The sequence below is a fragment of the Hippopotamus amphibius genome, chromosome 6 (assembly GCF_030028045.1).
Source record: "Hippopotamus amphibius kiboko isolate mHipAmp2 chromosome 6, mHipAmp2.hap2, whole genome shotgun sequence".
Lineage (NCBI taxonomy): Eukaryota > Metazoa > Chordata > Mammalia > Artiodactyla > Hippopotamidae > Hippopotamus > Hippopotamus amphibius.
In genome coordinates, this window is record NC_080191.1 from 55,804,926 (window position 1) to 55,820,398 (window position 15,473).

At 37.9% G+C, this 15,473-nt stretch overlaps 1 protein-coding gene across 1 annotated transcript in view; it reads right to left on the bottom strand.

The window, feature by feature from the left end:
• Positions 1 to 15,473, bottom strand: part of SYNE1 (spectrin repeat containing nuclear envelope protein 1) — a 341,186-nt gene that overhangs the window by 279,391 nt on the left and 46,322 nt on the right. The window contains exons 14-24 of the mRNA XM_057737764.1: positions 15,132 to 15,334; positions 13,264 to 13,428; positions 12,652 to 12,804; positions 11,501 to 11,644; positions 9,118 to 9,291; positions 7,045 to 7,203; positions 6,584 to 6,748; positions 4,709 to 4,843; positions 2,353 to 2,511; positions 1,964 to 2,172; positions 1,201 to 1,309 (exon numbers count right to left, since the gene is read on the bottom strand). Coding sequence (XP_057593747.1) covers positions 1,201 to 1,309; positions 1,964 to 2,172; positions 2,353 to 2,511; positions 4,709 to 4,843; positions 6,584 to 6,748; positions 7,045 to 7,203; positions 9,118 to 9,291; positions 11,501 to 11,644; positions 12,652 to 12,804; positions 13,264 to 13,428; positions 15,132 to 15,334 — 1,775 coding nt within the window. The remainder of the gene's footprint in view (positions 1 to 1,200; positions 1,310 to 1,963; positions 2,173 to 2,352; positions 2,512 to 4,708; positions 4,844 to 6,583; positions 6,749 to 7,044; positions 7,204 to 9,117; positions 9,292 to 11,500; positions 11,645 to 12,651; positions 12,805 to 13,263; positions 13,429 to 15,131; positions 15,335 to 15,473) is intronic.

A 15,473-nucleotide genomic window follows, 5' to 3' on the forward strand; every position in this document is an offset into this window, starting at 1 on the left:
TATCTTTGTCGTCGTATTTTCTGTGAGCTGGAAGGAACATGGTATAATAAAATAGCAAGATTTATTTTAACTTCATTAACTCATATTTTATGCCTCATTTTGGTTGGCTTTTGGAAGTCAATACTCCAGACAGTAAGAATGAAAAACGGGAGCTCAGCTGTAATCCAGGAAGGGAGGATTGACTGGCCAAGATGATACCAGAAAGACTCTGGGCCTCAGCCGTTCTAGGGCTGGGGACCAGGGCAGTGGTGACTGAGGCAACCTCTCCCTCCTACACCCGCTTGGGTAGATGAGGACTGTGGCCTCCAACCACTTGTGCTGATACAAGAGGGTCTTACAGGGCAAATGCATATGTAGGAAAGTGGCTGGTTTTAGAAGCAAGTGATTTCTTCATTCTAAGATGTGATTTTTTTTTTTTTTTTGTACTATAACAGCAACCAATGGCAAATACAGATATCCTTCTATAGGTGTAGCATGGTATTGTTGAGTACCTTTAGCATTTAAGGGGATTACAAATTTAATAGGAAAAAAATGAAAATTAGGGGATAGGAATAGAAAGGAAATATATTCTCATCAACAGCAACTCTGTGACTTGCAAAGGTTCAAAAAGTTGAAAAATAAAAAAATGTTCACAAAAGCGTATGTCTACAAAACCAAGAGCCAAGCTAAGAGGGAGAGAGTTGCTGTGTGCCATTCACAGAATGCAAACTGGGTTCAGGCCTGAGGTTCTGTTGCCCTAGCTGGATTTATCAGGTGGTACCCCTGCTCACAGAGGCTGATCCAATCCAGGCTGAAAGTGACATAGAAATGATGCTTAGTGACCTTGCCCAATTCCCTCATTTTCTATAACCGGGCTTTTGGGTAGCTGAAAATGTATAAAAACCTATAGTGTTCTTGTTTTCTATGACAGTTCTTAAACCTCCGCTGTGTTGTACACCCATGCGTGCAATTTTCTTCTCAGGATTCCCCATTAGCTAAAGATGCATTAGAGGCACCACTGAGCACGACCAAATCTCAAAGCTAACAATGATTCCATAGGAAAAACCCCTGCAGTTCTCCACAGTAACAGGAGGAGACTTATTTTAAGACAATTTTCAGGAGGTTAATTTTTTTTATAGAAAGAAAACATCAGTTACACTGTTATCATTATTTTTTTTATTAATGGGTATTTTCTAATAACAAAAAAGGCCTAAAACTTACCTCTACAGCACATTTAATCTCTCCATGGTTGGCAGTATCGATGGTCTCGTTCTTGATCTCCTTCAACTGGGTCTCCTTTGCAGTTATCCAAGAGGAGAACTCAGAAATTCTGAAATAACACAGGTATTTTCTTATTAAAGGGAGAAAATACCCCTGTGGTTAGAATACATATTCTCTTTTGAATTTATTCATGGAAATTTAACAATCAACTGATTAGAAAACTGGCTAACAGATTTCATTAAGCTCATTAGCAAAGTTATTAACCAATTTCCTGGCAATGGTTCCTTCCACACAAAACTTAGGGCAGGATTGGCTGTCCCTGTGCTCAGTCATTTGGAGGAAAGAGAAAGCAGAGGAGAGGGAGCTGAGCGGTGGAGGAAGATGCATCCCAGAGCCTGGGCACGTGGGAGTGAGGCAGGTACCGCCAGAGATCTGACCGCACGTGTCTCCACCCAAGTGAGACAGAAACCCAAGATGCAGAAGTCCATTTGGGGGTTTGTGAGGAAACTGGGGAGAAAGGGATTGCCTAATTCTGCTTCAAAGGGACAACATCTGGGTCACTTGGAAGTAAAGAGCGTCACTTTGTGACTGAAACTCACTCCTTAAATTAAATGAGGCATTTCTGTACTGGAGCACAAACGCAATTATACCATCTAATTATTGCGTGAGATGAAACATACTTCATGGCTTGTTTAGCAAAGATGTCTGAATTAACGGAATCAGGAAAGACTGCATCCTTCTCTGGGAACAAGCCCAAGACTACCTGGTAGCATAGTCCTTCCACTTGTCTGGGTCTTCCACCAGCTTCGCGTAGGTGCTGTCAATGGCAGCTCTGAGCTCCTTGAGGGTCATGTGACAGGTCTCAGGTGTGTTCCGTACGGGGTCCCGGACTGGGAGTTTCAGACACAGTTCTTCAATGAGCTGTAACCTTTTCTCACAGAGATGATGAGGACCCTTGTCACTGAAGAAGATCTAATGAGCAATAAACGTTTATATAATCCCTGTGAGAATCCATGTAAGACTTTCCTATATTCATAGCAGACACCCATCTAGTCTAGCAGTATAAAGTAATTAAGCTACTGAGTGTTTTCAGACCCAAATGAAAGTATCAGTTCTATACTTGAAGGAACATTGTGACGTGTCAGGACGTACCCTGTGCTCTTTGATGATCTTTTCACTGCCTTCCTGGGGCGCCAGCTTGGTCTCTCGGTCCAACTCAGCTCTGCATTCTTCTACAGAAGCTAAGAACCTGTTCTTCTCCACCTCAATCTTCAGATGAAGCAAATGATACGGAGCTTCTCCCTGAAGATCCTACATGCCACAGGAAGATTCCAAAAAATAAGGTACCATTCCTGATTATGTACATTTCCAACTGAAGTGGCAGAAAACATGAAATAGTCCCTAAGGTGATTTATTCCCTGTTGTCTGCGCTGGGCTGCTGTGCTTTGTACTTTTCTAAGTACTGGGATCACAGCAAATCTTTTCAGCCTGCTGTGAGGTGGGTGTTTCCACAGTGATTACTATTTAATTTTTACAATAGCCACACACAGTATTAATGTTCCTATTTTAAAGATTAGACCATTGAGGCTCAGGGTTACATAGAAAAGCTGGATTTGAATCTAAATTTAAATCACGCACTGATTCCACATACTCTCTCCCTAGCATGAGTCCCTTTAGATATTGCACTCACTACACAAGGGGGGGATCTCAAGGAAACCTTATTAGTGAAAAAGCCAGGATTAAGCAGCCCACGGCTCCAACCGCCTGCCATGTCCTCTTTTCCTCGGAGCACATGCTGAGAAAACAAGCAAGCCAGCACAGGAACAACACGAAACTTTCTACATTCTTTTCTGATATAAGCATAAGCTTCATCATTACCTTTCGTCCTACAATTTAATTTTAGCCAACCTGTCTCCTATGGCGTTTAAAAGATTACCTTTAAAATAAAATACTGAAATAACTGATGAGAAAATGAGATAGGGCTTTGGAAAGAATAGGACATTATATCCTAGAGAGCTTCATGTAAGTGTGTGTGAGTAAAATAAAATACAGCCTTCAATTATAGGTCTCTATTCCATAGTACACTTATGGTAATGTTAAGTCTCAAAAGCATCTTTAAAAGCTTGGATTTCTTTAAGCATCTTTTTTTTTTTTAATTTTCAAATTTAGCAAGTAACAAGGTGTTTTTTTTATTTTTATTGAAGTGGAGTTGATTTACAATGTTGTGTTAGTTTCAGGTGTACAGCAAAGTGATTCGGTTATACATACATATACATCCATTTTTTCATATTCTTTTACCTTATAGGTTATTACAAAATATTGATTGTAGTTCCCTGTGCAATACAGTAGGTCCCTGTTGGTTATTTTTTAAAAAAAGGTATTTCTTTAACTGTGTTTTTTCTTATGCAAAGGGCTGATTTTTTGGTCTATGTTAATGAGATTAAAATAAAAATTCAGAAAGTTTTCAATAACACAACCTGATGGAGTGTTCCAGCTGCCTGTCTTCTGGACCCTGTGGCTCCTTTGTATAACACATATGAAATTCACCACTCAATGCTCCTTCGTAGCAGCACTTGTGAACCTGCTGCTAGAGCAGCTTCCTCCAGTCCATCTCAAGGATGACACCCTCAAAGGGCCTTTGTTATCCTGCAGCTGCTTCTCCTGACATGCAGATTCTGAAGTCACTTTCCATGCAACAAGCCCAGAGCAAGACACTCCAGTCAGGCTGAGCCCTGTGGACCCCATGTCCCCACTGGCACAGCCTCTGGCTTTGTTTCTTCCTTCCTGGCGCCCCCAGATCTCTGCTGCTTCTTTAAGGGCCTAGCTCAAAACTAATTACCTGCCTCACCTTTTTCCACTCTCCAAGTGGGCCTGCTTCTCTCTTTCAAAGCTTTCATCAATATATTACCTACACTTTTTTGGGACTCATTATATATATACTCATTATTTTGCAATTAATTGTCTCCCTTACTGGGATCTAAGCTCTTTGGGGAAAAGGAATATGCTTTGTTCATCATTGAATCCTTGCCTAATACATGTTTTTATTTATATGTTTCAGATCATAACAGATGTCAAAATCCTTGAAAACTTCAAATATATATTGATATATATAATACATACTTACATATACTTATATACATATATAATATAGATACTAGGTTAGGTAGGCTACCTAACAGTAGCCTACCTAACATAGCTAAGATAAGAAGAGTTTATGAAGTGCTGCTGAAAAAGTTAAACCCTTGATGTTCCTGTCCCCAAAAATAATCCGGAAAAGAAAAGGAGTACTCTTAAATAATATGATAAAATTGATGCTACTTAAAAATAGGAAAAACAAAATTATATCAATATTTTACTCTGCTTTATTCAAGTTCAGCTTTTTCAATGGGAAAAGTAACTATGACAACTTTCCCTGATTTCTTAATTTCTCTTGCAATTCAACCTTCAAACCCTCACGTTCTCTCCCATCATCCAAGACACACAACGTTCCCATGTTGTCCTGACTCACCTTCCACTGTTTGTGGAGCTTTCTAACGGCTTCCTGCAGGCCCTGCTGTTCCTGCTCAGGGAGAATGTCGGTGAGTTCGTCACAAGCTTTCAGGAAAGCATTGAGCACCCTCTGATCGAGCTGACTGAAAAACTCCTGGCATGGAGAGGGGGAAAATGGTTAAGAGTGTTGGGCAGAATAAAGGCAGCATCACACACTAGGCAGTGAAGGAGTCACGCTGCTAAACAAGCCTCTTAGCCAGCCGCTGCCCTCTTCAAACTTTCCAGGAAGCTACCATTTCTCTCTCAGGAACAAACTATAATTATCTATAGTTATGAGTCAGAAGCTACCAGATCTGAAATTCAACTAGAGCTTTTTATTTTTTAGAAAAAAAATCTTTGCAGTTTTCAAATTTGGTAGAATATTCTAGAAAGCCAATGGGAGATCCTAAAACTTGATCCCACAGTGATAGAGCTTTAGTTCCTCTTTGCTAAAAGAAGAGCTGAGCAGAAGCCAGGACTAAGCCTCACAATTCCTCCCTCCCTAATTGCAATGTGTTCCAGGCCTCCTGGTTCATCATGAGTCATTTCTGCACCCACACCAAGCATACATACGGGCACACAGGCCGTGGACTGAATCGTGCTGCCCCGTCCCCACCACCTCGTCCCACTAAATTCATATGTTGACCTCTAACCTGCAATGTGATGATATTTGAAGGTGGGGCCTTTGGGAGGTGATTAGGTTTAGATGAGGTCATGAGGGTGGGTCCCTCCTGAAGGAATTAGTGTCCTTATAAGGAGAGACATTAAAGATCTTACTCCATCTATCTCTGCCATGTGAGGACACAGTGAGAAGGTGACCAACTGCACATCAGGAAGAGTCCTCACCAGAACCCAGACAGGCTAACACCCTAACCTCAGACTTCTAGTTTTCAGAACTGAGAAAATAAATACCTGCTCCTTAAGCCACCCAGCTTGTGTATTTTTTATGGTAGGCTGAGCAGACGAATACAACACGTGCACAAACACACATGACTAAGTCTGTATATGCAGAGATATTTTGAAACAACGATTCAAAAGAAAGTACCACACAGTAGAGTTGTATAAACTTGAATGAGATGTTGGATGGTCATGCACATTAACCCTAAATCCAGTCAGCTGCATCACAGATACATTGCATTCGTTATTTGAGAGTGTGTTTTATACATATATCCACTGAAATTCCAGGAAAAGTAACTCAAAATATATGTTCTCAGAGGGCCCATCATCTCCATACATCATTTAATAGATTACTAATATTCTCAATACTGATGCGCTTTAAATGAGTATGATTAACAGGGAGATGGCTTCACAATACTGGGTCAAATTGTAGATCAGCTACCAAACTTCAAGTGACACGGCATCTATACCGTGATATGGCGGATTTATGAAATTAGTACAAAGACTCAGCCATCCACCTAAAGCTATCTCTTAAAAAGAATATGTTGGTAGTGAAAGAGATTTTCAGCTAAATAATGAATTAGTAGTTTGGAGAGCCTGAATTATCTATCCTATGATTCTCTACTACTCTAGGGGCTTAAGAATGACCAATTATAAAGCAGCTCATCAGCTGCTCTTGAGGTTCTTTTTGCCACCATTTCTGTGGGTCTCATACCTAAAAAGTTTCTGCCTTCATAAATCATTTCTCCCCCTTTAACCTCCCCCCTCCTCCCTCTCCTCCCCATCCTCCTTCTCCTCCTCCTCCTCCATCTTCTTCTTCTTCTTCTCTCTCTGTGTGTGTCTCTCTCTGTCTCTTTCTCCTTCTCTGTATTAGATCATTATGTTCTTTTTATTTTTCATCCAAGATGGTCTGCCCGTGTCTCCAGGTCAAGGGGCCCCGTGTGCAAGATGCACTCACGGTGTGCTTCTTCAGGAGGTCTTCCGGATTCCCCTTCTCCTCCAGGCCCTCCTGAGCCATCCGCAGCACCTTCTCCAATTCTGCTCGAGACTCCTCAAACTTCTTCATCAAGCGGCTGTTGGTTTCCACATGTTTCTTCCAATCTCCAGTTTTCTTTACCATGTTCTTGATTTAAAAAATAATCAGAATGGGATACTGATCTCTCATTACTGAAAATGTCATTTTGGTAAAGAGGATTGTTTCTTTCAAAAAACACTTGGAAGGAACACATTTCACTATGATGAGAATAATCAACCCTTTTAAATATTAATCAATATTAGAGAAAGAAGTAAAATGATTGGTTTCCAAACACCAGTAGATGAGGCGTTTATCGAGAATGAAGACGTGAAGCGTGATGATTACACCTCCCCCTTCTTGGAATCTTCCCTCATTCACATCTCTAAAGCAGGCAGAGAACTTACTTGAAAAGCAACATGCACATCTGCAATCTTTCTCTGTAGCTTCGTCTGATCAAAATGCGTTACCACGTTGCTCAAGGTCACAAACTTCTGAACACTATGACTGCCTTTCTCAATTTGAGTCATGGCTTTCTTACAGCTTTCTTGACAAGCTAACAGTTCCTACAGGGAAAGGAAACCCACAACAATAGTATTTAAAAGGGCAAGAAAGAAAGAGAGTAACCATTACAAAACAATAAAAACAGCATTATATAGCTTTTAGGCTTTTAATCAGCAATAAGTAAAATCGAAAGTATAGAGAAGTACTGCTTTTCAGATGAGCACAATTTTAAGCAATCACTAAAGTCAGTGCTTTTTACATGAGGCACTTAAATGTCACATTGAGTTTTCTGAATATTTTACATTTCATGCCCATCTTATTAACATCAAGAGAAAGGCGGAGCGTCAACATTGTTATTTGCCTGGTGTCTGCGTTCCTCCAACTAACTAATAGGTCCATAATTTACTGAAAGAACAATAATGTGATCAATCTACATATCGGGCTATAATCTGACTCAATACATTTAATACCAATGCACATTATAAATGCTTTACTGAAAGAGTCACATGCAGCAGATGATACGTCATTTGTGTATCCTAAAATACACAACGTTTGAATTCCTAAGGTTTGCAAGCTATCAACCTCATTAATAAAATGGTGGACCCCAGATCCTAACACAAAAGGCAGCAGATCAGTGGGCCTGGGAGGACTTGGCAATTGTCACACATTTGCAGATGAGAAGCAATGGTGACTCACAGGCCCTTCCACCTCTGACTGTAACCTGGGATCCTGGAGATTTCTGCCCTAGACAACATGGAAGCCATTCAGCTCGGCCCAAGGCAAGCAGTCCTGTTGACGCGAATCTACACCATCTGCACTTCAACATCCTTAACTGCTTTGAAAAAATATTTCAAACTGCTTATTGGATACCAGTTTGGGTAACTTAGATGCAGATATTAAGAGCAAGATATCTGTTTTGTTCTAGGAAAACAGAATAAGGATATCTTTTCCTTTTGAAGATTTAGGAGGTAAAAAAGTAACATATTTATTATTATTAATAAAATACTACATACAATTTTAATCATGGAAGGATTCTTTGATGGTAACTTACAGCAAGCTGGGAACTTAAGAAGTGGCACTGTGACTTCAAAATGAAAAACAATCTTTATCCAATGAGATGAGAACCCATTAGAATAGGGCTTGGTGGTCTAATCATTGTAGCTTACCATTTATAATAATAATAATAAATATTAGTTGCTACCAGTTATAGGGTATGTGCTTTAATGGGTTAGTCACCTTATAGAAGATTTACTGTAATCTCCACGAGAAGTTCTAAACTTAGGTACCACCACCCCCCTTTATAAGGTGAGGAAATAAAGCTAATTAAGGCTCTGCAATCTGCTGTATCGGATCTAAATACCTGTCTGACTCACTTAAGATACTCTCTGCTCTTTCTGCTAAGTGATGCTGCCTTCCTCCCATGAGTCTATTTCAGTGAATACAGTGGCAAACCTTTTGCCCATCAGTTTCACCCTCCTCTGAGGCATAAGTTCATTTATAATAAACCAACTAAATAAGTCAATTAACTGCCACACTCAGTAGCAGGCTGTTCTGCATACAGATCTGCTTACTGAAAATGAGACAAAGAAAAATGATTATCACTCCAAATATATTTCCAAAATTTTATGGTCATGTAAACAGGCCCAGTCCTAGAGGCAAGAAAAGATCTCATAAGACACAGATGATAGACACTGGATAGAAATGGAAGGCAATTATTTATTCTTATATAGCTAAATACACATGATTTAAAATTTATCTATAAAATTTTTATCTATATAAATATATAGAGAGATATAAAATTTTTATTTTATCTGTGGTAGATAGGGTTTTCAGCGTTGGACAAGTGTTTTTGTTTTGAGTCGCCCGTACTATTCTATAAAAAGGTTTCTTGTCCTGTCACTGAATTCTATCATTACAGGCATCTTATTGCATGTGCATTAAATTAACTATGTCTCCTGAAAGGGAATTTTCCTTACCTGATGTTTCTGTTTAAAAAGAGCACTGGATTGTGCCTCGTGCTCAAGAACTGTCATAATTTCATCGATTTTCCCAAGTGAGTCATAAAAGACCGTCATCTGCTTTTCTAATTCCTCCAATGGTATCAACAGCTGCTGAGACTCACAAAGGAGAGGGGAATAACAGTCTTTGACCTTTAAAAATACAAAGACAAAAATTCCATTAAAGGCCATTAAGGGCCACAAGCTCAGGGTACTATTCACAGCTCTCGGGAATGTTTTCTTCAGTATAGGATCATTTTGTGCTTACAGATCTCCAAAGACATTGTTTAATGATATTTCCTGTATATTATTAAATTTTGATGTAAAAAAAAATCACTACTCCTCTACCACTGAGACAAGTAAACGCTATGGAGTTTTCTCATGAAAATTCATCTAAATCGTCCGTCTGCATAGCACTTGCTCATCTAAATGATGTTAGTGAGCCAGATGACATCAAATTCCACTTCATAAACTCTGCAACCCATCTGCACTTTGGCCTCAAAATCTGACCTAAGACACTCATGAATTACATTATCTAGACCAACCTGTACCTTCCAACTTTATTTTTAAGAACTCCACTACTTGATCCCTTAACTCTAGACAATCTTACAAACGTGTTGACTCCTTCTTCACAGAGAGGTGCTGTGCTTTCCTAACCGCCTCCTAGCGCCATGCTTTGCTACTCTTTCCCTATCCACATCCCACTCATTCCAGGCGTTCATGTCATATACAAATTTATTCACAAAGGTTCTCATGCGAGAAGATGTCTCCCTAGTCTGAATTGACCCAGCCCTCATCTGTTACTTGTCTTTCAGAAAATGCTGTTAGTTTATACATCTGCATTGCCTTTATCTTCATGATGAGCTCCTGGAGACGAAGATCTCCCTAAAGTGTCTGCCTTGTCACATTTATGTCGGAATCCAGGACCTTATACAATCCTGCAAGAACTTCCTGTCCTCCTTATTTTACTTAGAGTTGCCCCCAAAGTATTGCTTTTGGAAATCAAGGAAAGGAAATTAAGTACTCATTAGAAGACCATTTGTTTTTTCCCTTACACTATAATCATCCTCATGCTCTTGGATGCACTGCCTGAAGGAGAAAATAATCTAAAGAAAGCTACTGTCCTATTGCCACAAGGCTCTGCTAAAATTACTGAACAGAATAAAGAGAATCTACTGACATGTACAAAAATCAGTATGCTTTAGAAGTCTTCCCTCGATATGACAGGAAACTTACCAAGATGCTACATCTAATGCAGCAGTTAAGAAAGCATGATGACTTACGTATGTCTAAAGGAGTAACTTGTTTTCTCAAAAGTTGCCCTAAACCGCTAAACCCAACCAAGGCTGAGATGTGCCAGCCCAAGATGGGGCTCTAAAGGCTTCTTGAAGGTTATCCAATTGATAATGTTGACTCCAAATTGTACCTGATCACTATAAATAACCTTAACTTGAATGTCTGAAAGAATTTAAAATTAACATTCTCATATATACCAGCTTGACAAAATTTTCTTTTTCATGGCCATGATTCTTCCTATTTTCACCTATCTCATTTATTCTACAGCTGATTTCATATCAGCTATTCTCTTTCTACTTTTCCTTTCCTAATTAACAGGGTTTTCTGCTAACTTTTCCTTTCTTGTCCAATTCTTCATTTTGAAATTTTTTTATTCACTTATATAATCACTCCTTTCTTTTACCAGATATTAATTACCCAGTCTAAGTGGACTTTGCCAACAGAATCATCTTCATAAAATTCAACTTCAGATAGATAAAAATTCCAATGAAACTTCGAAAACTCTTAAGGAAAATCCCTCAATAGAATAGAAAAGGCTTGTAGCTAGTGCTTGATATTCATTGAGTTTCCTGCACAGAAGTGGCATAAATGTATATATCAAATCCTAGGTGAGCTCTGTGAGATGAAGAGAAGAGAATTTTCACTGCATTGTGGCTATGTAAGCAAAAAACCGCATAAATAATCTTAGCCTGGAGGTATGTCAAATACATCTCAATAAAAGGTATTTGGGAATTCCTTCTCATTTAAATATATGATGTCTTTTTACTCCTTCCTCCTCCTATTCTTCTCCCCTTGCTTCCTGCTTTATCACTTTTAACTGGTCCTCTGTCCTCCCAGAGAAGATCTATCTTTCTATTAAAATACAGCTGCTAGTACTTTTAAATTAACAGAGGTATCAGCTCCATAGTTTCATTCTTAAAACTCATGACAAAATTACTAGATGAAGAATTTCAATAAGAAATAAAAACATGATCTGCTGACAAGTAAATGATTTGCCCAGGTGAGAAAGGAGGAGTAAAGTGAGCTGAAGGCAGTGATGGTCCCACACTTTAAAGTATTTTCCCACCTTGGTTAGCTGCTCTTTGAGCCCAGACATGGTTGCGAACATTTCATTAGCTTCTTCTTGGGAGATCTCTTTGGTAATGAGGTGCGCTGTCTTTGTAATCATCTTATACTGAGCGTCCATGACAGGCACCCTTTGCTCAACATCCTACACGAATCATTGAAACAGCTACATTATCACATGATACATTTCCTCTTAATTTCAAGATTCTACAACTGGACACAAAGCAGTATGCACTGAATAAAACTCTATACTTGTAATAATCTTTTGGAGATTCCAATTACTACTTTCCTTCGTTACTAATATATGATATACTAGTAATATCATACAAATAAATGTTTCCTTTAAAAGTCACCATAATCCTTAAATTAACATAAAGATAAGCCGAAGTAATCTTTACACTTTCAAAATACATATGTTAATGCAGTATGTAAACATTATATCAGGTAAATGTATGTTAGCAATTTAGGGCAATTCCTCCAATTTTAAAAATTAAACAACTTACTTTTTCTTTTAAAAAAATAACACATTGTCATTGCAGAAATTTATAAATTAGAGATAATAAGTTAAAGAAAATGTATACATTTTTCTCACACCAGAGCCAAAATCCATACCACCTCAAGGCTCTGCTAAAATTACTGAACAAAATTAAAATTTTTCTTGTGTGTGTTTACACTCATTTTTTAATTTTACCAAAAAAAGGATGATATTTTTTGCTTTTCTTACTTAATAGTATATTGGAAAAGCCTTTCTATGTCATTAATATTCTTACATTACTTAATTTTTGAGAGCTGCAGAGTATTCAAAATATGTAAATAGCACAATTCATTTGGTAAATCCTTTATCATTGGAGGCATTTATGTAGCGGTGTTCTCTCCAAACATCTGTTTTTTTCCTAGTACTTTATAATTTGGTTGCAGAAAATACAAAATCTCAATTAAAACACTATTTTGAAGTTACTCTATGGTCAATACACATCTTTAAAAAATTCAAATAGATTTTTTTATGGGAGGTGCAAATCAGGATAGGTACCCATGTCAAAATGATGTCAGGGAGGCACAGAAACAGCTTTGGCAACGGATAAGTAACTTCACTGATCTTTCTTTTCACAATACAACTGGTTTTTCACTTTGTGTTCCAAAAAACCAGCTCACCTCCAAGTCTTGAATTAATAACTTGACATTAATAAAAGAGACTTCTAAGTGCTCTGAAAGTTTCCTAAGGGCTTCAGTTGCAAAATCAGACAGGGTAGTAACACAATCTGTGTATTCTTTCTTCATTCTGTCCAACTCATCAGCTCGAGCATACTGTTAAGAAGAGAGAGGGGGTAACATCAAAAACCGTGAAGCCAAGACTCTGGAAGCTTGTAACTTTCACTTGTACATACTCTCTGGAATTGTTAGGAGGTAGGAAAGACTCTCATTCCTGATTCTTATTTTAGATACACTTGAAGTTAGTCCAATTACTGTGAAAAGAAGAAAGGAACTAGCAGAGAAGCAAAGAATTATGATTTGAGGCATGAATCATTCTATATAAGTAAGCTCCATATGTCAACATAATCTTTAATCAAGCTACACGTTTCTGTTATGTTCCTCCACTACAAACGGGAAAGAATCAAGGACCAAATATAAACATAATGGTTCTAAACACATCTGTACTCTGCCTTAATAAGCCCGTGCTATAACAATAAAAGTCTCTAAACAGACTTTCTCACAACATTTATGACGCATGCATGTTCTAGGCATAAATAGATTTGAAAAACATACTTGCTTGACTTCCATAAACAACTCTCTCCATCGTCCATTCAGCAATAGTAACTGCTGTTTGAGATCACGGGAAACCATCTCATCACATGTTTCAATCAGAAAATTGCCAGCATCGTTCATGGCAGTGTGCTGCTGTATCCAATGAGGCAAATTTCGAAAAAAATCCTAAACAAGAAACAATTGACATATATAAACTAATATATATAAACTAATATGTATAAAATAGATAACTAATGAGAACCTGCTGTATAGCACAGGGAACTCCACTTCACTGTACAGTAGAAACTAACACAGCATTGTAAAACAACTATACCTCAATAAAAATAAATAAGTAAATTTAAAAAACCCCATCGTTTTCATGACAAGAATAGAAGAAAAAAAAAGAAAAGAAAAAGAAAAAAAGAAACAATGCACACTATTGTAAACCATAAACAAAAAGTTAATAAAGGATACCAAAATAATCAGACTAAGAAATATCTTTTCTCTAAAATTTGCACAAATTTAAAGGTGAATCCTAAATGTCTTCCAAAATGGAAATTTTTAATAAAGAAGTTCAAAAATATGAACTAGAAATGCTGAATGTCTTTTTATAAGAACATCTATTTCCACCAGGGAATTCCTAACTTTTGATTTTAAAATCTGAATATAGTACATGAAGATAATTAACAATCACGAAGATAAACCCTTGAAGGAAAGAATTTAAAAATTAATTATCTGGGCCAAGAGCACTTAATACAATGACATCCTTCCTTATTTAAGGTTACACACTTGGTGACAGAACAGCTTCTACTTGGTTTGGAGTTAAATGCATGTGTGCATGTGCACATATACACATACACACCACAGTTAAAAACCAAGGACACTGAAGATAACTCAAAATAGATTTCATAAGCCATGTGTGGGAGGACTTTCTACATAAATAGATGAGAACAATTCTGTTTCTGGTGGTTATATTCCCTTGGATGAAATTAACACATATGACATCTACTAGGGCACTGCCAGTCTAATCAGAAAAGCCAAAATCTGTGTGGGTTACAGTTGCTCAGCTACACAAAAATACTTTATATGAAATGCAGAGTGGGAAAACATACAAAAATTATACATCTATTTATATAACACAATAATCAAAGAGCCAATCTTGTATGACAAGCAGTAATTCTAATATAAGTACTATACTTCTAATGGGAATCTGGCATTTTAATCTTTTACATATAAATTCTTTTTCCATGAGGAAATACCAGGCTCCCATTAAGAAGTGTATATACAGAAATCAGTCCATTTCATGTGATATTTTAATGTATGTGATATTAAAGTAAAATAGTATCTCTTGCAAAAAATCATACACATCTGTAACGGAGAGTAAAAAAGCACTTTTACCCAGAATAAGATCGTTGACTGAGGGTTGATAAAAATCCAAAAAGAATATCCAAAGAGACAAAAATGTGGTGACCCGTCTTTTGAACCAGTGCGTGCTATCACACAGATTTAGTGTTATGTTAGCCAAAGTTGTTTCCATCCTTGCTGAAATTAACAAATCCTCAGAGGCTGTGCCCTGGACCTGCCCCTCCAAGCCCAGATCTTACTGTGCATATAACGCCCTCTGCTGTGCACTGGGTTTGGCTGCCGCTCCACTGGTTACTGCTCTTCTGAACGCAGGAGTCAAACGCTGTTTTAACATAAATTTTATAAAGCAGTGTATTTCTTGGCCTAAAATAATTTACTAACCTGAAAATTCAGCTTCTCAGGCAAAATCAAGATTTTTGTAACACGTGTGCAAATATATAACACTCCCTAGAGAACTTTGCTGTGAGAGTCTCCTATTTCTAAACTCACCTATGCCTGTTTCCTTTTGTAAGAAGCAGTCTTACCTTTTTGGCATGTTCTGACTGATTCAGCATTTTCTCAGCATCCTCTAGCCAAGCCTGAAGACTAGCCACGGTATTGCTGTATCGGTCCCAGTTGGCAATGACCTCTTCCAGCATGCTCCGCACGCTCCTGACTTCCACTGAGAGGTTCCTCCACTGGGCAGTGGTTTCATTCATGAATTTCATCACATTCTCAGCTTCTTCCACTGAAACAGACAAAACAAATTATAGTCCTTATTTTACATTTTAAATCCACCACACCTTTTTTCTAGTGCCTATACACTGGTGTGCGTTCATAATTCTTCCTAGGATTTTAAATTCAACAGATGTTATGTTAGAATTACA